This window comes from Odocoileus virginianus, chromosome 23, assembly GCF_023699985.2.
Source record: "Odocoileus virginianus isolate 20LAN1187 ecotype Illinois chromosome 23, Ovbor_1.2, whole genome shotgun sequence".
Lineage (NCBI taxonomy): Eukaryota > Metazoa > Chordata > Mammalia > Artiodactyla > Cervidae > Odocoileus > Odocoileus virginianus.
In genome coordinates this window covers 38404978-38428710 of record NC_069696.1, presented here as the reverse complement: position 1 = coordinate 38428710, position 23733 = coordinate 38404978, and the positions used below count along the sequence as shown (strand labels likewise).

The 23733-nt window shown below is 45.6% G+C and overlaps 1 protein-coding gene across 1 annotated transcript in view; it reads left to right on the top strand.

Annotated features, from left to right (window-relative positions):
• The window catches only part of USP18 (ubiquitin specific peptidase 18), a 31758-nt gene that overhangs the window by 4817 nt on the left and 3208 nt on the right, over positions 1-23733 (top strand). Inside the window, exons 2-8 of the mRNA XM_020904057.2 lie at positions 6668-6778; positions 7828-7924; positions 8927-9072; positions 16675-16754; positions 17029-17175; positions 17489-17584; positions 18021-18188. Coding sequence (XP_020759716.2) covers positions 6775-6778; positions 7828-7924; positions 8927-9072; positions 16675-16754; positions 17029-17175; positions 17489-17584; positions 18021-18188 — 738 coding nt within the window. The 5' untranslated portion in view covers positions 6668-6774. The remainder of the gene's footprint in view (positions 1-6667; positions 6779-7827; positions 7925-8926; positions 9073-16674; positions 16755-17028; positions 17176-17488; positions 17585-18020; positions 18189-23733) is intronic.

Below are 23733 nucleotides of genomic sequence, written 5' to 3'. Positions count from 1 at the left end.
ACATTCTTCTGTGCTATAGTTACCTCCTGGACACATACTGAAGGGTGTGAACAAAACACTGTATGCCAGACATGCTATATAATTTGTGGGTCCCCTAGTAAAGTAAGAATATGGGGCTCCTTATTAAACAATTGTGAAGAATTTCAAGACTGCAACAGGGGAGTGTTAAACCAAACCAGGCACTTCTGAGTGTGTCTTTGCAGCTACACAGGTTGTGTACTCATCCAGCCAGCCCTGACTGTCTGTGACCGCCAAACCATTCATAGCCTTCATCTTGTTTGTTCCAGTGTTGATGACAACTGTATGACATTGACATTTAAAAACTGATTTTTCAGTCTATAAATATTCTTCAAACTTTTTAGGAGAGAATCTGACTGGACTCACCATTAACCCATCATGCTGTTTAAAATAGGCTCTGGTTGTTTCTGCCTGTTCAGATGTTTGGTGTATATGATATAGAAGTAGCACATTTAAAATGATCACTGTTTATTCGATGTGTACAGCAGAATGTAATTCAGAAAATTTGTTTTTAGAAATGTATTTTCCAGAGCAGGTTGTCCTTAGGATTCATAGTTTAGGTAACTGTCAAAAGTCAAGCGTTTGGTTTCCAACCATTGAATTGAGTGACCTTCTAAAGTCATCATTTAGACAAGAATTTTTAACCTCCACAAGTAGACCAGATCTTAAAAGGAGCGGTGTGCTTGATTCATGTGTATAGTCTGTGATGTTTGAAGTTTGACAGGTGTGAACAAACTGTGTTTTGGGTGTTTGGTTTCTTTTCAGATTTTTTTTATATTGTTTCTTACACCTGGATTGAATAGTGATTTATTCTTGATTTTTTATAGGTATTTTTGGAATTTTTCCTCCTGATGATAACTGGTAAAACTGATGTTCTGGTTTAAATTCATCTACACAAGATTTAAAGTATTTGCAAAAAAAAATAACTTGCAAATGCAGTTTTTTTTTCCTTGAAATACTCGTGACTTAATTGGAATTATATAATTAAAATTTAAATACAATTCTTAAAGATTATTTTGTTTAATATGAGAAGTCTGACATATCAAACAATTTTGCAAAGTGTAGAATTGTTACAATCTAACTGTTACTCTAAATTACTTTAAAATTGAATAAAATTGCCTAACATAGCTTTGTAAATCAGCTATATTCTAATAAAAATTTTCATAAAGTTGGAAGCCAAAAAAGATATAATATCCTGTGTAAGATATTTAGCAAACTTATTCACTCTTTACTACATGTATTTTCAATTTCCATTCCTTTTTTAATATTTTAAAATAATTTTATGCATATAATTAGTGGTCCAAACCATTTACTGTTGCAGCATCTTTCTTTTGCAGTGAAAATTATGCTTTAGTGTCTCAGCATAGAAAGTATATGAGATTCTCTACCCTAAGTTGTGTGGATCGTTTGCAACTGGATCTTCAGATATTAACAGTTAACCCAGGTGACCCTCCTTTTTTGTTACACTGGTCACCTGGGTGGTGACCACAACGACCATTCACTCATGTGCCAGTGCAGGGACACCAGAAGGGACACTGAGGTGGGCGTCTGGTGGTTGGCCTCTCAAAGGCTGAGGCCAAGGAGTGGATGGATCTTGGCTGAATAATAATAAAGTGAAGCCATGCTCTGGTACTTCCTGCTCTATCTGAAAAATGAAAGTCTTCATGCAGTGTTTAGCGTGCGTCTGGGTACAGTGCCACTTTCGTCCACAGCTCTGGCTGTAGATGGGAACGACTGGTCTTTCTGTCAGATCTGGGGTTTGGTATTTTGTCTTTTACCATCTGTTCTTCAGCGTGTGCTCCGGTCTGCCTACTTGGTACTCTGCTCTGCAGTCTGTCTTCAGCCTCTGTCTAGCCGGTCATTCCCCTGCGTCCCTCTAGGGGACAGGGCTGACACACCCACATGACTCGGCTTGTGCTTTTCTCGCTGGAGACAGAGCTCTGAGGGAACCTGCCTTTAAGGTTAGGGTTCTTCTTAATTAAATTAATTAAACTGAGTATCTTTGGGGAAAATCCTGGGAGTGATCTGTGATTCAGATTTGTCAGCAGTCGGTCAGCTCTGCGTTCCCCGCTGGGCTGGGCAGTGTGAATGACTCCTTCATGCCCGCGTCAGCCCTATGTCTTCAGGCCTGTGTCTTGTCTCCTCAGACTACTGGCCTTGACTCCAAGATCCAATTAATTCATTAGCTAGTGAATAATAAATAGACATTTATGAACCCCTCTCCCCTAGCTGGAACGTTACTGTCAAGTACCTGCTTTCTGCTTGTCTCTCCCCTCTGCTTCCCTGTTGGAGGTAATGGCCTTTTTGATCACAGTTATCCATTTAAGAAGCTTTACCTCTTGTGCCCACTGATGCCTGAACAATGTAATATCTCATTTTCCTTGAGTTTGAATTACAAAAGAAATATTATATATTATCTTCTAAGAATTGTCTTTTGACTCAGCACTGTTTCTAAGATTCACCCTTTCAGGACATGTTCACTCAGGTGCAACTAAGGAGTATTATTTCACTGTGTAAATTTATTACAGCCCATGTACTTATTCTTCTGACCTTTGGGCCAAGTGCTTGGATTCTTTCCAGGTTCTTGCTGTACAAACAGGACTGATGTCAGCATTCTTGTTTATGTCTCCAGGGACGCATGTAAGAATTTCTCTTTAGAATTTTTGGGTTCAAGTTAAGGGAAACTAGAGGATGCCAAATTGTTTTCCCAAGTGATTGTACCATTTTACACACCCCCCAGTGGTGTATAAGAGATCCTATTTATCTACATTCTTTCCAACACTTGGTTCAATCAGAATTTTTTTTTTTTTTTGACTGCACTGAGCCCTTGTTGTGGTACACAGGCTTTCTCTAGTTGTGGAGTGCTGGCTCTAGAGCACAGGCTCAGTAGTTGTGTCATATGGGCTTAGTGTCCTGTGGCGTGGGGGATCTTCCCTGACCAGGGATTGAACCCAGTCCCCTGCATTGGAAGGTATATTCTTAACCACTGGATCACCAGGGGAGTCCCCAGAATTCTTAACCAATGCCAGTTAAGCAGTGTAAAATGGTATCTCATTATGGTCAAGGTTTGCAGTTCCGTGACCACTAGTGACCACTTAACTTTTTATAAAACTTCAATTTCTGGAACTCTACATTTTTTCCAGTCCTGACTTGGATTCACCTATGCAGATTTGCTTAGAGTCCTTTGCACACTCTTCCCACATGCTCCTCCCCCAACCCTTGGGCTTCTTTGAACATCACCTGCCTTGCCCCAAGGTGTCCTTTATTTTAAACCATACCCTTTCCTACATAATAAACTCAGATCCAGACCCACTTTCCCCACAAAACTTGCCCTTGTGAAGATCAGGGAATTTAGGTCACTTCGGTCCCCCCTCCCACCTACCTCTCCACCCGATCCCTCTGGGTCTTCCCAGTGCACCAGGCCCGAGCACTTGTCTCATGCACCCAACCTGGGCTGGTGATCTGTTTCACCCTAGATAATATACATGTTTCGATGCTGTTCTCTTTAAACATTCCCACCCTCGCCTTCTCCCAGAGTCCACAAGTCTGTTCTATACATCTGAGTCTCTTTTTCTGTTTTGCATATAGGGTTATTGTTACCATCTTCCTAAATTCCATATATATATGTGTTAGTATACTGTAATGGTTTTTATCTTTCTGGCTTACTTCGCTCTGTATAATGGGCTCCAGTTTCATCCATCTCATTAGAACTGATTCAAATGAATTCTTTTTAATGGCTGAGTAATATTCCATGGTGTATATGTACCACAGCTTCCTCATCCATTCGTCTGCTGATGGGCATCTAGGTTGCTTCCATGTCCTGGCTATTATAAACAGTGCTGCGATGAACATTGGGGTGCACGTGTCTCTTTCAGATCTGGTTTCCTTGGTGTGTATGCCCAGAAGTGGAATTGCTGGGTCATATGGCAGTTCTATTTCCAGCTTTTTAAGAAATCTCCACACTGTTTTCCATAGTGGCTGTACTAATTTGCATTCCCACCAACAGTGTAAGAGGGTTCCCTTTTCTCCACACCCTCTCCAGCATTTATTGCTTGTAGACTTTTGGATAGCAGCCATACTGACTGGCATGTAATGGTACCTCATTGTGGTTTTGATTTGCATTTCTCTGATAATGAGTGATGTTGAGCATCTTTTCATGTGTTTTTTTGCCATCTGTATGTCTTCCTTGGAGAAATGTCTGTTTAGTTCTTTGGCCCATTTTTTGATTGGGTCATTTATTTTTCTGGAGTTGAGCTGGAGGAGTTGCTTGTATATTTTTGAGATTAATCCTTTGTCTGTTGCTTCGTTTGCTATTATTTTCTCCCAATCTGAGGGCTGTCTTTTCATCTTGCTTATAGTTTCCAAACACTGAGTCCTGATGGGCCTCTCAGCCAGTGGCTAAAGTGCAGATGGGTGCAAGGTGTTTAGCTATGTTTATTAAGAACCTTAGGGGGCGTTCCCTGGTGGTCCAGTGGTTAAGACTCTGTGTTCCCCATGAAGGGGCCTGGGTTCAATCCTGGTCAGGGAACCAGATCCTGTCCACTGCAACTAAGAGATCCCTCATGCTATAGCTAAGATCCAGCACAGCCAAATAAATGTTTAAAACCAAACCCTTAACTTTGTACACTGTGACCTTGTAATTATATTTCTAAGAATCTCTCCCAAATATTGATTTAGCGACTGGTTGTATCTGATGGTCAGGTAAGTTAGAAAGCCACAGACTTATTTGCACCGGGATAGGGAAATAATGGTCATGAGTTTTCGTAAGCTCTGGAAGATAAACAACAGGGAAGTCTGGTGTGCTGCAGTCCATGGGGTCGCAAAGAGTTGGACACGACTGAGCAACTAAATAACAACAAGGGGAATGCTTGAGCAAACAGTATGGGTTGTGGTCTCAGCTTAGACTCCAGGCAGGCCTGAACCCTGAGCTGCCGGCAAAGCTGAAGCCCTTTCAGCAGAACTCAGTGAGATGAAAGGGCAGGAGGCAGTGGGAGGCCTGGGTGTGGATCACACTTCCATGCCAAGCCTGCTTGTAGACACAAGGGAACCTTTGTGCATGGATCGCTGTGTTGGGCAGTGCCCTGCAGACACCCGTGTGCACTCTGGGCAGGTACGGACAGGGTACGGTGCTTGCGACCTTGTTCCGAGACTCCTCCTGAGATTCCAAGCATACCGGGGGAGGACGCACAGGTAGCTGAAGTCTTTGCTGTCTGGAGGAAGTGGGTTCTGGTTCACATGGCCTCTTTTAATGCTGTGGTTTTGTTGCATCTCTGACCTTTGGTTTGCCTGAGGAAAAATCAGATACGTAGAGAAAGGTTTTATACCTGAAGATATTCACTGTAGTGTTTTTTTTTTTAAGTAATGGTAAATAATTGAAAACAACCAGAATATTCCACAGTGTTAGTTGCTTTATTAGGAATCATTGTGAAATGGTTGATAATGTACTGCTTTTTCTATCTCATGTTACAACAAGAATTTTCCCAAGTCATTTTAAGCGCTTTACAAATTTTCTTGTGTGCTGATATAGCAACAAAATTACAGGCCTCTGTCAATGACCTGTGACCATGGAAGGGGAAAAGGAAAAAGCCCAGGGCAGAAAAGAATGTGTGATAAAGTTTATTATGTGGCTGTGCACACATGGGCGTGGTGTTTGGGTTCCCAAGGACATTTGCCAGTCAGTGCTGGCTGAGTGTCGGCATTTCTTGGTGGAGCCTGTTGAGAAGAGTGTATGCTCTGTGTGTGTGTGTTGTCTAAGAAACCTCAATAGACTGAGGACCTGCTATTGACTTGCTCCTCCATTGATGGTGTTGTCCCAGCTGAGATGATCGTAGGAGAGGTGTGCTGGGGAGCACCCTTGGGAAGACACCAGGGCAGGGGGCAGGGAGAAGCGAGCACAGCAGGGTGGGCAAAGTGGGGCCTCAAACTGCCAGGCTCTGCAGCAGAGGCCTCAGCTGATCCTGGGGGGAGCTTGGGACTGGGTGACCCTTCAGAGCTATCACACCTTCAGACAGGTGGTAAGGCCCTCATGCGCCTCATTGTCCAACCCCTGGAGAGGGACTGGGCCAGCTGTCTTCACTGGGGTGAATTCCTCAGGGGCCTCAGTGGGGGGCTGTCGACCACCAACACCCGTCGGCCTGGGGAAGGGCTTTGTCCTGCCAGAGTCTGGGTGTCGCCACCTCCCACCACAGGCAACATAGCTGTTCCCACATCAGGGTACAATGAGCCAGGTATTGGGATGGTCCTGTGCACAGCACCCGTGGGGCGTCAGCAGCACCCTGGTTTCCCCGCCGAGGAGCCAGGACAGGCTTCCTCGGCCCCAGCGTGAGGACAGCCTTCAGGCAGTGGCGCTGATGGCCCCCGGGATGGTCTGGGCCTGGGAGTGAGCAGCAGGGAGACTCAGGTGTGTGGCCTGGACCCTTGGTGAATGTGGAGCCGTTTGCCTGAATAGAGAGCCTGGCGGTAGGGGGGAGAGGTTGTGGCCCTGGGTCCTGATGAGGAGACAGTGGGGACGAGGGACCACGGGGACAGTGCTCACTGAGTCGTCATTTCTCACCCTAGAGCGTTGTGGCTGGTCTCCCCAGACACTGAACCTCTAAGACTGGCCCTTGGAAGTCAAAACTGGTCACATAGATGTTCCTCCTCTTCACAGAGGGCCCCCCAAGGCCAGCTCATGAGAGCTCTTCTGGGAAGTGAGGTCAAGCTGTCCTGAAGACGCCTGCAGCTGCCATTGGCCCGGGGACCTTGGAGCGACCGCTGATGGGTACGTGCCGGGACCCCCGCCGGTCCTGGCTGTCTCCGCGTTTCTCGGCAGAGCCCGTTGAGAAGGACAAGGCAGAGGAAACCCAAGCCCGCCAGCCGAGGCCCCGCTTCTGCTCTTTTGTCTGCATAGAAACGCTTTGCTTGTCCACTGGACCCTGAAGCCATGGAGCCGTGCAGTCCATGAGGCCTGCTCTCTTGTGCCTCCACTTCTGCAGCTGTGAAGTGGGGACTATTGAGCTCCTGAGCACATAGGCTTGTTGGGAAAAATGGGGACTGCTTTAATCCTGTGCACCAGGGGCCTTCTACTGAGTGGGGAGCGGACATCTGTGGCCCTGCTGGCCCAGATTCCTGGTTCTTGTTACCCTAGCATGTACACCAGAGCCCTTTCCCCAGGAACTCTTGAGAAAGTGGACTCCCTTCCTCTTAAATGACACATTGTAGGGTCTGCTGAGCACAGGGTGGGTGGGAAAGGAGAGGTTGGTGGTTAGTGGGTCAGAGAAAGGCTCTCTTGATTTTCCCACATCCATGTAAGCTCCCTGTAGCTTGTAGCCTCTTGAGGTGAGTTTAGATGAGGTGGGTCCCCCAAGCCTTCTCTTGATTCCCTCCCACCGTGTGGGAGGGCCTGGGTAGGGCGTTTGCACCAGGGTCTGGAATAGATGGTCTGGGAGGGTGCTCTCGCCCCTGACCCCGTGGATGCCCACCCTGACCAGCTCTGGGGCAGCTGCCGGGTGGGGCTCCGAGCGCCCCCAGGTGCTGTCTGTAGTTTTCTCTTCCTCTGCTTTTACTCCCGCACTGTTACCAGTTTGTCAGCGAGGGCTGCCCCTTGTTGTGGCATGTCTCCTTCCTGGACAGTGGAGACTTCGGCTGCTGTCTCACTTTTCAGAGGTTGGTGTTTCTCGTTTCCAATTTGTCTGCAAGCTCCTTAGTGAATTCTTTGTGCCCCTGAAATCGTAGGATTTCACGTCCTCATGAGGGCCGAGAAGAATGTTTGGTGTTTGTTGAGTTCCATGGAGGGCCTTTCTCTCAGTATCTTCCGTCTGCTCCTTGCAGGCCCAGTCGGTTTACACAACATTGGACAGACATGCTGTCTTAACTCCCTGATCCAGGTGCTTGTTAGAAACGTGGGATTTGCCAAGATACTGAAGAGGTAAGACCATTTTTAAGGCAGATAAATGTGGTATTGTTTTTTGATTTCATTTATTCAGTTATTCACAGTTATTCGGACTTTGAGAAGTCTTCTTTCAAAAGCTACCAGAGAAGAGATCTTGTTTTGTACAATCTGGACTATACATTGTAATCATCTTGGAAGTTTAAAAAAATGTGAAATGCCGATCCCATCCCAGATATTTAGTTTCACTTGGGGTCTGGATGGGTGTCTAGGGTGGGGCCCAAGCTTTCGCACTTTCCAGAAAACTCCCCAGATGATTCTAAAATGCAGCCAGACTGAGAACCACTGATGAGGTTAAAAGGAAGTTGAGATAGTATCAGTGGGTGGGTCCATGAGTCTGTTGATTTTTCTCAAATAGCACACACAGTACACACAGTGTGAAAACCCTTCTTCTCAGTGGGTTCTGCCAAGGAGTGTTGAGGCTCAGCCAGCAGTGACTGAGTGGAACACCATGCCAATGTGTGCATGTTCACATAACATACCTTATCGCTCATTCTTTTCTGCCTTGATCTTCCTCCTTTTCCTGTTTCATGGACACGGGAGGTTGCCTGTAATTAAACAAATCATTGCCAGAATACACTGACGTTCCTTCCTGTGTCCTTCCCAGGACTAGACCTTACTTGCTGTTTCCCTTTGAAGGACTTCAGGCTGGGCGTGTGCTTGTGGACCCAGGACCTACTGCCCTTGCCCTTCATCTTGGTGTGATTCTCATGCAGGGTCGGGAGAGGGTGCCCCGTCTTGAAGGGACGCTCTATAGCTGATTTGCTGACATGGCTGCCCTCAGCCTTGTCTATACACCTTAGTCATCTGGGAAATAAAAATTTTTATAACTGGGCCCCACCCCCAGAAATCCTGATGTGGTCCATCTGCAGAGTGGCCCGGACATGGAGATTTTTGAAAGTTCTCCCAGGTGACTCTAGTGTGGCCCTGGCGTTGGGAACAGTGGGGACAGGGAGGTTCGTGGCTCTTCTCACCCGGCAGGATAACGGTGCCAGGTGGAGCTGAGGAGCGGAGGAGGAGTGTCCCCTTCCAGCTGCTGTTGCTGCTGGAGAAGATGCAGGACGGCCGGCAGAAGGCGGTGCAGCCCAAGGAGCTGGCCTACTGTCTGCAGAAGTACAACATTCCATGTAAGACGGGCCTCCTGCTCTGGCTCCTGGCCTGGTGCTCTGAGGGGAAGGGGAGCTCTCGGAGGGGTGAGGGGGAGGGAGCAGAAGAGAGGAGAGTGGAGGAAAGGAGGGGCCTTGTGGCCCTTGAGTGCGCAGGAAGGAAAGCCTCCTTGTGTTGGATGCCCATGTGTGGATCTGAAATACCTTAGACGCCCTCATCTCGCAGGGACAGCATTCCTTTCATTATTCATGAGTGAGTTACTTTCTCATACTCACTCTTTTCCTGCCTCTCAATGGAGTAAGTCAGCCTAAGAGTCTTCTCAAAGCTGGTTCAGCTGCAGGTAAAGCATCGTAAAGAAACAGAATAAAGGATTCGTAAGGAGAAACCATATTCTACAAAAGGAAACTCTTAAATAGCTTAGTTTTTTTTTTTTTAAACAGACTCAAATAAAATATACATCACATACTATAAATTCAGTCATTTAAAAGTATACAATTCAGAGGTTTTCAGGATTTCACAGAGCTGTGGAATTATCATACAGTCTAAATTTAGCAAGTTTTTATCATCCCCCCGAAGAAATCCTCTACCCATTAATAACTGCTCACCATTCTCCTTTGTTTTCTTCTAGGTTTCATACATCTAGCTCTTAGATCTATACCCGTGTTTCATTTAGAGTTAAATTTTGTGCATGGAATGAGGTCCAGCCTCATTCTTTCGCACGTGGTATCCAGTTGTTTCAGCACCAGTTGTTGAAGGTGCTCCTCTCGTCTTGCTGAGTTGGTCCAGTCTCTTTCCTTATCCCAGTGAGCGTCCTCTCACTTCAGCCTGGCAAACGCCTCTCAGTCATCCTTGTGAGGCAGGCCTGGTGGTGGTGATCTCTCAGAGTTTCTGTGTCTGGGAAAGCCTGTGTCTCTCCTTCATTTCTGAAGGACGGCGTTCCTGCATAAAGTTCTGTTCATCAGCAGTTTCTCCTTCCGTCCCTTTGTGTATACCTTCCTACTTTCTCGTGGTCTGTAAGGTTTGGGCTGAGAATGTACTGATACCCTTATGAAGCGGGTTCCCTTGTGGGCCATAAGCTTCTTTTTTCATATGGCTTTTAAGATCTCTTTGATTTAAAAAAAAATTATTTTTGGTTGCTCTGGGTCTTCATTGCTTTGCGTGGGCCGTTTCCCCAGTCGGGGGAGTGGGGGCTACTTTTCCTTGCAGCGCATGGGCTTATTGTGGTGGCTTCTCTTCGGCTCTGGTTGTGGATCTCTGGCTCTCATTGCGGACCTCTGGCTCTCGTTGCGGAGCACTGGCTCTCGTTGCGGACCTCTGGCTCTCCTTGCGGACCTCTGGCTCTCCTTGCGGACCTCTGGCTCTCCTTGTGGACCTGTGGCTCTCGTTGCGGACCTCTGGCTCTCGTTGGGGAGCACCGGCTCTCCTTGCGGACCTCTGGCTCTCCTTGCGGACCTCTGGCTCTCCTTGCGGACCTCTGGCTCTCGTTGCGGACCTCTGGCTCTAGGGAACGTGGTCTCAGCGGTTGCAGCCCCCTGGCTCTATTGCACAGGCTCAGTGTTGTAGCCCATGAGCTTAGTTGCTCTGTGACTTGTGGGATCTTTCCAGACCAGCGATTGAACCCGAGTCCTATCCACTGCATCACCAGGAATTCCTGTCTTTGACTTTTGACAGTATTATGATGTGTCTTAGAGAACAGCTAGTTGAGAGGAATATGTTTGGGGACCAACAAGCTTCATGAACTTCAATGTCTGAATGTCTCCCCAGATTTGGGACGTCCTAGCCACTGTTTCTTGAGGTAAGTTTTCTACCCTTTCCCTTTTCTTCTTCTGGGACTCCGTCAAAGTGTAGGTTGTTTCCATGCCTTGTAAGTTAGGTTGTTGATTTGAGATCTTTCTTGTTTTTTTAACGTAAGCATTTGTAGTCTGAATTTTTCCTCCAGCTTTGCTTTCACTGCATCCCATGAATTTTGGTATGTTATGTTTTTATTTTCATTTGTTTCTCAATATTCTCATTTTTTTTGTTATGCAACAGTGATTCGATATTTCTATACATTTCAAAATGAACACCATAGGTCTAATTACCATGGGTTACCATGCAAAGATATTACATAACTATTAACTCTGTTCCCCACACTGCACATTTAGTACCTGTGCTTCACTTATTTTGCAACTGGAAGTTTGTGCCTCTTAATCTCACTCACATATTTCTTTCCTCTTTCCACTTCACACTGGAGACTGCTCAGGTTCCTTTTTTGTTGTTATTCAGTCACTCAGTCGTATCTGATTCTTTTGAGACGCCATGGAGTGCAGCATACCAGGCTTCCCTATCCTTCAGTATCTCCCAGAGTTTGCTCAAACTCATGTCCATTGAGTTGGTGATGCCATCCAACCATCTCATCCTCTGTGGCCCCCTTCTCCTCCTGCTCTCAATCTTTCTCAGCATCAGGGTCTTTTTCCAATGAGTCAGCTCTTTGCATCAGGTGGCCAAATTATTGGAGCTTCAGCATCAGCATCAGCCCTTCCAGTTAGGTTGTTTTCTTAGTGTTGAGTTTGAATATTTTTTGTATATTTTGTATCTTTTTAAAATATCTCTCTTGTGAATATTTTCTGTCAATCTGTAGTTTGTTTTCTCATGCTCCTGACAGAGCAGAAGTTTTTAATTTTAATGAAGTCCAGCTTATCAGTTCTTTCTTTTCTTGATTATACCTTGCTGTCATATCTAAAAAAATAATCACCAAACCCAAGGTCATGTGGACTTAGTCTTATATTATCTTTAGGAGTTTTATTTACAGTTTTGCATCTTACATTTAGGTCTGTTTTCTTTTTTAGGATATAAGGTCTGTGTCCAGATTGGTTTTTTTCATGTGGATGTTCAGGTATTTTAGCAACATTTGGTGAAAACACTGGTCTCCATTGTGAAAGAGCAGTTGACAGTTGTTTCAGTCAGTTCAGTCGTTCAGTCACATCTGACTCTTTGCGACCCCATGGGCTGCAGCATGCCAGGTTTCCCTGTCCATCACCAACCCTTGGAGCTTGCTTAAACTCATGTCCATGAGTCGGTGATGCCATCCAACCATCTCATCCTCTGTCTTCCCCTTTACCTCCTCTCTTCAGTCTTTCCCAAGATCTTTCAATCTTTTCACATTGTTTATTTTGATGTATTTTTGGGCTCTCTATTCTGTCCCATTGATCTATTTTTCTATTCTTTGGTAATACCACTTTGTCTTGATAACTGAGGCTCTGTAGTTTGATATTAGTCTTCTGATTTTATTTAATTTTTTCCTTCAGTACTGTGTTGGCTATTCTGAGTCTTCTGCCTCTCCAGGTAAACTTTGGAATAAGTTTATCAATATTCATGAAATAACTTTCTGGCATCTTGATGGGAGTTACATTGAGTCTAGAGATCAGGTCAAGAGAAAGAACTGGCATGTTGATAATTTTTAGTCTTGGTATCCATGAACATGGAATATCTCTCCATTAGGTAGGTCTTTTGATTTTATTCATCAGTGTTTGTAGCTTTTCTCCTATCGATCTTGTACATATTTGGTGAGATTTATATCTAAGTATTTCATTTCATGTGCTCTAATATAAATTATATTGTGCTTTAAATTTAAAATCTCACTTGTTCATTGCTGATAAATAAGAAAGTGATTGACTCTGTATATTTTCCTTGTAGCCTTCAGTCTAACCATAATCACTTATTAATTCCAGGAGTTTTTGGTTATTTTGCATTTTTTATGTGAACGATCATGTCATCTGCAAAGAAGGACATTCTTAAATCTTCCTTTCCAGTCAGTATACCCTTTATTTCCTTTTCTTATCTAATTAGCTAGGGCTTCCAATACAACGTTGAAAAGGAGTGGTGAGAGGGAACTTCCTTGTTTATTTTCCTGATCTTGGAAGAAACACTGCTAGTTTCTCACAATTAAATGTGATGTTAGCTCTAGGGTTTTTGAAGATGTTCCGTATCAATCTTAGGAAGGTTCTGTCAGTTCTTAGTTGGCTGAGAGTTTTTATCATGAATGGGTTTTGGATTTTGGCAGATGATTTTCTGTATCTATTAATGTACTCATGTGAATATTCTTTAGAGCCTGTTGATATCATAGGTTCATTAATTGATTTCCAGTTGAACTAGTCTTGCATGCCTGGGATAGGTCTTGGTTGTGATGTATAATTCTTTTTACATTTTTTGGATATTCTATTTGCTAATATTTTCTTTTAATCTGTGTTCATGTGAGTTATTGATCTGTAGTTTTCTTTTATTGGAATGTTTTTGTCTGGCTTGGTATTAGGGTGAAGGTGATCTCATAGAATGAGTTGGGAAGTATTCCCTCTGCTTCTATATTATGAAGAGATTTGGGGGAATTGGAAGAATTCCTCCCATAAATGTTTGGTTGAATTTATCAGTGAACCTAGTGGATGCTTTGTTCATTTTTCCTCATTCATTTTTCCTCTCATTCCTCAGGCTGTATAACCTCAATTGACCTATTTTCAGGTTTGATGATTCCTTTGCCAACTCAGATCTGCTCTTGACTACTTCTGGTGAGCACGTCTCTGTCCTTGTACTCTTCTAGTCAGGAATTTCAATTTGATCTTTTATATATTTTTTCTCTCTATTGATACTTTTTGTTTGGTGAGACATTGTTTTCATTCTTGAGTTATTTGGAGTTTTTGGATGCTTTAGTTCTTTGAACTAAAGTACTAATCTGAAGTCTTTGTCTAGTACGATAATATCTGGGGCGTCTCAGTGAGTTTCTAGTGATTGCTTTTTTTTCCTGTGTGTGCACCATATCTTTCTGTTTCCTTGTGTGTCTTGTAATTTTTTGTTAGAAACTTGCCATTTTAGATAATGTGACAACACTGAACATCAGAAACCCCCACAGTGGGGTCTGTTCTTGCCATTGTTTTTACTGTGGCTGTTCGTTTAGTGACTTTCCAAGACTAATTCTGTAATGTTTATATTCCCTGTAGTATGCGACTGTGGGAGTTTTTGTGTGGTTAGCTAAGTGTCAGGTAGTGACTGACTAGAAATTTCTTTAAATGCTTTGCACTAGCAAGTCTCCTAGTCTTTGCCAAGGGGCCCTGTGTGTTGACTGGGTGCATCTTCAAAACCCAGGCAGTTTATGATGCTTTGAGCCTTCATTTCACGCTTGCACGGAACCTTAAAATAAGTCAGATGGAAGAGACTGGGGTCCTTTCAGGTCCTGGGCGTGAAAAAGACTTTCCAGATCACCAGGAATATGTCAGAGCCTTTGAAAGTGTGAGGGCTTCCCTGGTGGCTCAGATGGTAAAGTGTCTGTCTGCAGTGTAGGAAACCTGGGTTCAATCCCTGGGTTGGGAAGATCCCCTGGAGAAGGAAACGGCAGTCCACTCCAGTACTCTTGCCTGGAAAATCCCATGGACGGAGGAGCCTGGTAGGCTACAGTCCACAGGGTCACAAAGAGTCGGACCCAACCAAGTGACTTCACTTTCACTTGGAAAGTGTGCAGTGAACATGTTATTCCCTTTAAGATCTTTCCTTTGAGTTTCTGGCCAGGCTTTTCTTGCCTCAGCTGACATAGTTGCCTTAGGTAACTGCATTGTTTATTGTCGCTGAGCATTTTCCACAGATGCCCTAGGAATACTACAGGCTTTCAGCTCTGAGTCAAGTTAAATAACAGCAACCTCCTTTAAATGGGCTTTTCCCTGGAGCTGCTGCAAACAGGTCAGATCCTGGGAATGCTCATGGCCAGGGCTTTCCTAGGTGCCCAGTCCAGCCCCAGCCTGTCGCCTTGTGGCAACTGCAAGGCTTCTGGTTTTCAAGGCTTCTGCAGAGCAGTGAAGAGGGCGTGGGAACCCGCCAAACTGAGGAAGCCGCAATCCCTGCTCTGCAGTTTTTCCTGAATTCCTAAGATTTTTGTAAACTCTTGATTTTGTTGCTTTTGTGGAGGAGTGGGTTTAGGGAGAGCCTCTCTCTGCTGCCCCAGGTGTAGCTCATGTTTCTCTAGTTTTCCTAACAGTTTGTACACCTGGGGAAGTCTTCTCTAAATTGTGAGTCCATAGATGTGAGTACATGGATACTCACCTTCTGCTAGAATGTAGGTTTCCTGGGGACAGGAACTTTCTCTGGCTTGTGCAGTACCTGCATGTAGCAGGAGTGAAGGAAATTATAGATTGGGCAGGGCCCCTGTATTTCTCAGCTGAATTGGGACTCCTGATTCTGGAATGCACAGATGAGGCAGGATGTCTCTGCCTGGCAAAGTGACTTGACCCTCTTCATGTCCTGTGTTGGCTCTGGGACAGGCAGCCTGCTGAAAGTAATTCCCTGGAGACAGCATCAGTTCAACCTGTTCAGTTCAGTTCAGTTCAGTTGCTCAGTCGTGTCTGACTCTTTGCGACCCCATGAATCACAGCATGCCAGGCCTCCCTGTCCATCACAAACGCCCAGAGTTTACTCAAACTCATGCCCATCGAGTCAGTGATGCCATCCAGCCATCTCATCCTCTGTTGTCCCCTTCTCCTCCTGCCCCCAATCCCTCCCAGCATCAGGATCTTTTCCAATGAGTCAACTCTTCACATGAGGTGGTCAAAGTATTGGAGTTTCTGCTTCAGCAACAGTCCTTCCAATGAACACCCAGGACTTACCTCCTTCAGGATGGATTGGTTGGATCTCCTTGCTGTCAAGGGACTCTCAAGAGTCTTCTCCAACATCATAGTTCAAAAGCATCAATTTTTAGGCGTTCAGCTTTCTTCGCAGTCCAACTCTCACATCCATACATGACCACTGGAAAAACCATAGCCTTGACCAGACGGACCTTTGTTGGCAAAGTAATGTCTCTGCTTTTTAATATGCTATCTAGGTTGGTCATAACTTTCCTTCCAAGGAGTAAGCGTCTTTTAATTTCATGGCTGCAGTCACCATCTGCAGTGATTTTGGAGCCCAAAAAAATAAAGTCTGACACTGTTTCCACTGTCTCCCCATCTATTTCCCATGAGGTGATGGGACCAGATGCCATGATCTTAGTTTTCTGAATATTGAGCTTTAAGCCAACTTTTTCACTCTCTTCTTTCACTTTCATCAAGAGGCTTTTTAGTTCCTCTTCACTTTCTGCCATAAGGATGGTGTCATCTGCATATCTGAGGTTATTGATATTTCTCCCGGCAATCTTAATTCCAGCTTGTGCTTCTTCCAGTCCAGCATTTCTCATGATGTACTCAACCTGTTATTAGCCTGTTAGTCCCTGTTTTGGGATTATCAGCTTGGAATTTGAATTGATTAACCATTCAGCTGAGCTTTCTGGGTGACTCAGATGGTAAAGAATCTGCCTGCAAACACAGGAGACCCTGGGTTCGATCCCTGGGTGGAAGATCTAATTAGTGATGCTCACCGATTATGTGCTGGTTATTGAGTTGGTAAGGGAATTAGGCTGACAGAGTCTTTGCTTCCATGGAGCTGACAATTGAGAGGAGAGACAGGCCAAAACAAAATAAACCCCCCAAGCATTGAGTACGAATTGTGTTAAGTATCACAAAGGAGATGGTGTTGAGTGAGCAGGTATGAATACTTAGTCCGGCAGCTGGGGCAGGAGGGCATGACTGGCGTCCTGGGCCCTCACCCTGGGAGTTGCTTTTCTCTTTGGCCAGTGTTTGTCCAGCACGACGCTGCCCAGCTCTACCTCACAGTCTGGAACCTGATCAAGGACCAGATCACAGATGTGGACTTGGTAAGTCCTAGAATGGAGAGCTCAGAAAGGGAGGGTGCTGTGTAGAAAGGGTGCTGCTGTGTAGAAAGGACTGAAAGAGGAAACGTGTAGAATGCTCACCACAGTTGTGCAATGTGGCCACTGTGACTTCTCTGCACCTTAGTGAGCAGGGGCAGGGGCAGCCGCTGTTTCCGGAGCTGTGTGGTGGCTCCAGCTCTGGACGTGGCCGACCCGCTCACTCGGGCTCTCTTTGCCCCTCTTCCTCCTGCCCACCCCTCCACCGCCCACCTTGCAGGTCGAGAGGCTGCAAGCCCTCTACACCATCCGCGTGAAGGAGTCCTTGGCCTGTCTTGAATGTGCCTCGGAGGTGGGCAGAAACAGCAGCATGCTGGCCCTCCCTCTGTCTGTCTTTGACATGGACTCGAAGCCCCTGAAAACGCTGGTGAGGTTCCTCCTGGGGAGTTTGCTATTCCCTGCAGCCCAATGTTGCCGGCTCTCCCTTGTTTCTGTAATGCACCCTTGGCTTTTAAAAACGAATTTCCATTTCCTAAGCATGAGTCTGACTCAGTTCTTTGATTTGCAGGAAAAATAACTCTCTCCTCCCGCTCCCCTCGTCCTTCCTGAGATTCTCTCTGAGATCCTGGCATGTGCACCATGCGGGCTGATGTTAGGGGGACCTGGGGAGAACCCTCGTCTGTGGGGAGAGGGGTGACCCCAGGTGGAGTAACCCTGGCTTTCTCTGCTCTCTGGGGCAGGAGGACGCCCTCCACTGTTTCTTCCAGCCCCAGGAGCTGTCCAGCGTGGACAAGTGCTTCTGTGGGAGCTGTGGCAGGAAGACTCGCTGGAAGCAGGTACTTGCTGCTGATCAGAGGTTTCCCTGGACCGTGGGGGGGTGGGGTGGAGGGGTGGCGCGGAGTGTTGGGGAGGGGGCATGCTGAGGGAGGGAATCCGCCAGGCTGGGTCCAGGATCCTGGGGCTTCTGATGCCCGGAGCTGTGGATATGCTCCTGGGGCCCCATCACTGTGGGGGTGGGGAGGGCACAAGAGCCACACTCAGGCCCACCCTCGCCTGGGCTCAGGGAGCAGACTCCGTAGTCCTCTACAAACCCCTGTGAAGCCCTGGGCTGCTCAAGCCTTCTGTGGGAGACCCAGCAGATTCAGAGGAGGGGTGCTGTTCCACTCCCTTCTTTTTGGGGAGGAAGAACATCCTGTTGGCCCTGGTGCTTTTTGGAATTGACCTGTTTCAAGTGCCTGGGACTCATCTCCATGGTGACTGTGTTTTTTCCAGGTCTTGACGCTGACCCACCTGCCCCAAACACTGACCATCCACCTCATGCGATTCTCCATCAGAAACCTGCGGGCAGAAAAAATCTGCCACTCATTGTATTTCCCCCAGAATCTGGATCTAACCAAGCTCCTTGAGACAGAGGGAGAGCCCTACAGTGCTGAGGAGCAGGTGAGGTCCCTCGTGCTCCTTACACACACACACACACACACACACACACACACGCACGCACCCTGGCCTCATCAGAGCCCATGTCTTTTGTCTGTCTCCCTCCCCTGAGCTGCCCAGCGTCACACACACCAGAGATGTGTTTTGGGTTTGGGGCGTCATCCTCTCCCGAGCTCGGGATGCACAGGGAGGAACACTCACCAACGCTTAGTGTGATTCGTGGAAACACACTCACACATTCAAGAAACACTGATCTTTCAAATAAGGAGTTTAGAGTCTTCTCGAATAGCAGCCATGGGGCTGTTAGCTTCACATTCCCACCAATGTTGTGTTGGCAGCTGCATTTCTGTTAAGACTCAGAAGACTTTATTTCTAATGACTGGATTTGTGCTCAGCTACCTCGCAGCACTGATGGAAGGAACGATACGTCAGAACCTTCCTTTTACATAGGATGTGCCTCAGGTGACCCGCATCCTGGGTACTGAGCAGTACCAGCCTCGTTTCCTTCTCCCGCCAGACTACACTCGCCTAGGGGATAAGAAAGCAGCCAGCACTTAGGGCCAAATTGATTTAGAGTAAAGTTGGATCCAGTTGTCTTGAGCTAGTAAGTTGTCGGGAGATTCTGAGAAAAGTGACATAAAAGACTTTTTCTCCATAGGTTTAAAATCCTACACTTATTGCCATATATACATAGGTCCATTTTTGGACTGTGTGTTTTGTTCCACTGGGATGTTTACTATCCATGTTCTAGAACTATGTGGTTTTTGTTTTTTTTTTTTTTAAATTGAGGCCTGACCATGTGTTTGAGTGGCTCCTATTATAACAGGGTTTCCTTCCCTGTTTGGGGCATAGCATTCTGTTCTTTCCTTCTAGTTTCCTTATTTCCACTTGCACAGCCTACCTAATGAAGTATCTTAAAATTCTTTTATCTTGAAAAGACATGTGAGGAATTATATAATGTCTCCCTATCTACCAACAGCCTAAACAGTTGTGCAGACTCACAACCAGCCTTTCTTTACTGGCACCCCATCCTCTTCCTTCTCCAAACCTCTCCTGGGTTATTTTGAAGCAAATCTCAGATGCCATGCATGTCATTTGCAAGTATTTCATTATGTCTCTGTAGGGCTTCCTTGGTGGCTCAGATGGTAGAGTTCACCTTCAATGCTGGAGACCTGAGTTCAATCCCTGTGTCAGGAAGATCCCCTGGAGGAGGGCATGGCCACCCACTCCAGTATTCTTGCCTGGAGAATCCCTATGGACAGAGGAGCCTGGCAGGCTACAGTCCATGAGGTCTCTAAGAGTCGGACATGACTGAGTGCCTAAGCACACAGCACATGTCTCTCTAAAGAAGAAGCACAGTTTTTCCAAACATGACCAATTCCATCTCATGATTATGTAATATCTTCTAATATCCAGTCAGTATGTGGATCTCCTTGACTGTCCTAAAGCTGTTTGCTGTGTTTGAATCTAGAGCCACATAGTCTGCACTTGCATTTGCTTCAGTTTGTTCCCTCCCTCCCTTGGCCTTTCTTTCTTCTATAGGTCCCATTTCTTTGTTGTTCTCCCTCCTTTTCTTTTCCTTGAGATGAATTTATTTGAAGGGTCTTGTGTACACCCAGAATTGGCTAGTGGTCTTGTTTGGCGCATTTCTGTCTCCTTGTGTTTCCTGTAAACTGATAGTTTCATCCAGAGTTTGCCGCAGTGTAATGTTAACAACCCAGCGTAATGTCCTCACGCAAGAACAGAAAGTTATTTGAGCCCTCCTTTTTAGGGACCAAGCTTTGTTTTGTCGACTAAAAAATATAGTCACAACCTGAAAGTAGAGATTTGTTTTATTTGGTGGGAATGTTTAGGGCTCGGAGTCCCAGAGACAGTATCTCAGTAGCTCTGAGAAAACTGCTCCAAGGAGGCAGGAGGGCAGTGAACCAGTCAAGCTGCTCAGTTGTGTCCAACTCTTTGCAACCCCATGGACTGTAGCTTACCAGGCTCCTCCAACCCTGGAATTTTCCAGGCAAGAGTACTGGAGTGGGTTGCTATTTCCTTCTCCAGGGGATCTTTGTGACCCAGGGATCGAACCCAGGTCTCCTGCATTGCAGGTAGACGCTTTACCATCCCAGCCACCAGGGAGTCAGGCTATATACAAGTTTGCAATGGAGGGAGCAGGCAGCCTGAACATCAAAGATCAGGTATTAAGTTAAGGAGTTTAGCATTCTTTGTATGGGAAGATGCAAACCTCTGGGCTTGAATTCACTCTTGCCTGTGTACCTCAGCCACCTGAGCACCTCAGCCAATTCTGTTTCCTTGTTTACCTTGCGTCTTGCATCTCCCCCTACCCCCACCAGCAGTCACTGTCGGGGGCGGCAGCATCCACTGGACCTCAGTTTTAGGAGCCCTCTTTCACATTTGGAGGCCAGAAATCGCTGATGGCTGTGACAGTTCTTGTTTATTATAGGCAGAAGATATTTTCATTTCACAGTTTGTACCACCCTCATCCTGTCCCCTTCGTAATCCCATTTCAGAATATCAGGTAAGGGACATTATTTGACTGTATTGAGAAGAAAAATACAATTTTCCTGACTCTTGTGGAGATCTTGCTCAAAATGAAAACTCTCACCACTGTTCCCTTTTCACAGAGAATCGTCTCTTATCTAGCCTTTCTGAGACCAAAGGGAGCAGGGTTACTTACCCCAAACCTGGTGACTATGCTGGTCTTTCCCTTACCGTGATGCTCTCTTACTGATTCTGCTCTGCTTCAAATCTGTCTCCTCCAGACCTCTCTCCTGGGGCTTCTTTCTCTGCTTTTGGATCCTTTCCTGCCCATTTTTATTGGTATTTAGTTTTCATCGCATTCCTTTTTGTTCCCATTGTTCAAATGTCTTCTCATTAGTTCTTAAGGTTTTGATCATCTGATACTGAGGATTTTCGAGTCCCTATCCCCTACCCAGGTCTCTCTCGATCCCCAAACCAGGGTGTCCACCTCCTGCTGAGTCCTGAAACTTGCTGTCTTCATCCCCAGACACCTCTGTTCCATGTGTAACTTTATAGCACCAACATCTTCTTAATTTCCAAGCCGAGAATCTGGGGTTCATCCTTGTGGTGCCCCTACTTACTACTCCCCACTGTATCCATCAGTTAGAGTGACTTACTGTTTTTCCTTGACTTTGCACAAATCTGTCCCCCACTTCCTCAGTACTGGAGTCAAAAGCTGGTGCTTTTTTTTTTTTTTTTTAAACTCCCAGCCCCCTCCCAAAAGCTGGTGCTTTGGAGCCAGGCAGGCTTGGGTAGAGGTCCCACCTCTTGATGAGCTCTGAATCTGACGTGAGTTTCTCTACTCCCTGAGCTCAGATTCCATGTCCGCAAAATGGGATTGATGCTGACACCCCGTGTACAGGTTTGCTGTGGATATTAAATGAAATAGTGTGTATGAATCACATTTATGTCTAAACATAGAATCCTGTTTAGTGATTAGCTGTCATCAAAATCCATTTCAGAATGCATCATGTTAGATGAAGATATACCATGTTGTCTTATGAGCCTTGAATGTCTTGTTCTGAAGATGTATTATTATTTTAAACAGTGGACCTCCAGGGAAGTCCCCATGGCATCTTTTTTAAAAATTTTACCTATTTTGACTGTACTGGGTCTTTGTTGCTTTGTACTGGCTTTCTCTAGTTGTGGAGATCAGGGGCTACTCTTTATCGTGGTGCGTGGGCTTCTCATTGGGGTGGCTTCTCTGGTTGTGGAGCACAGGCTCGGGGTGCATGGGCTTCAGTAGTTACAGACTTGGGCTCAGTAGTTGTGGCTCGCGGGCTTAGGTCTGCAGCATGTGGAATCTTCCCAGACCAGGGATCAAACCTTTGTCCCTTGCATCAGCAGGTGGATTCTTATCCACCGTGCCACCAGGGAAATCCCTGAAGATGTATTATTAAGTGAACTACAAAGTATTTCCTGCTTCTAATTCTTATACTTCTCATGAAAGATGTGAAGACAGTTTTCTCTCAGTGGCTAGACATATTTAGGCATATTTTTTGTATACAGCATAGGTGTGTGAGTATGTCTGTAGCTAATAAAATTGTCATCACAAGACTGCTAAAGGCACTGTAAAATCGTAAAAAGCTGTAACTTTTAGCGCAGCAATACAAATCTACAAGAAGATCCAACCGGTGCATCCTAAAGGAGATCAGTCCTGGGTGTTCATTGGAAGGACTGATGCTGAAACTGAAACTCCAATACTTTGGCCACCTCATGCAAAGAGTTGACTCATTGGAAAAGACCCTGATGCTGGGAGGGATTGGGGGCAGGAGGAGAAGGGGATGACAGAGGATTAGATGGATGGTTGGATGGTATCACCGACTTGATGAACTTGAGTTTGAGTAAACTCTGGGAGTTGGTGATGGACAGGGAGGCCTGGCGTGCTGTGATTCATGGTGTCTCAAAGAGTTGGACATGACTGAGCAACTGAACTGAACAAAGAACCAGAATAATAACGTTTAAGCTTGTTTTGAAGTAGTTCACTTGAGCAAGTATGTCATAAAATATTTGAGTGTGTTGCTAATGGAAATATTCACTTTTCAAATTTTATATTATGTATACATTTGTCTATCACCTATCATGTAACAATTCAAGTATGCTATTAATATTATAGTGCATAAATTATATATTTATGCTCATTATTTTTCTTACAGGATATGAACCTTAGGTTTCTAAAGAAAAAAATGATAGACTCAGCATCTGGATATGACTCTTTAGTTGGTCAGGAGGAATAAGAAACATTTAATTCACAATGCAAAGTAATTTTTTTCTTTGAGGGCGCTTTATGATGTAATATGTAAGAAGAATATTGTATCTGAAAATGAAAGTCACTCAGTCGTGTCTGACTCTTTGTGACCCCGGCAAGAATACTGGAGTGGGTAGCTGTTCCCTTCTCCAGGAGATCTTCCTGACCCAGGAACTGGGGTCTCCTGCATTGCAGGTAGATTCTTTACCAGCTGAGCTCCCAGGAAATATATTTAATTCATGGAAAAATAAAATATTAGTTAGCTTTGGGGAAAAAAAGTAATGTATGTGAAGACAGCCAAATGCTGAAAGTTAGCTAGTAATTATCATGTTAATAATGCTTGTTGTCATTTCCTGGCGCTTCTTGCAGGTGGTCAGTCTCTCACCATTTCTTCCTCTCTCAGCTGTGACTCTGCCTCACTTGGACTCTCAGGCCATTTTCACATCCCTTCACTCTGGTGTTCTCAAACACAAATCTGATGACGCTGCTCTCCTGCGCAGAGCCTTCCGAGGCCACCACTGCTGGGATGTTTTGACTCCTGACTTGGCCTCAAGGGAACCTGACTTGGTTCCCTGCACCTCTGCCCCATCCTTCGACCCCATCCCCCTCCACCATCCCCCGGGGCGTGCTGCCGGGCCTCCACAGATCCTTCAGGGTCAGTTTAAGCACATTGTCTCTGGGGAGCTTTCCTCCACTGCTCATTCCTTCTTGTTTTGGGGGCAGAGACTGGTTCCCAGATTTATCTGTAAGCCTGGTGTGAAACCTTACTTC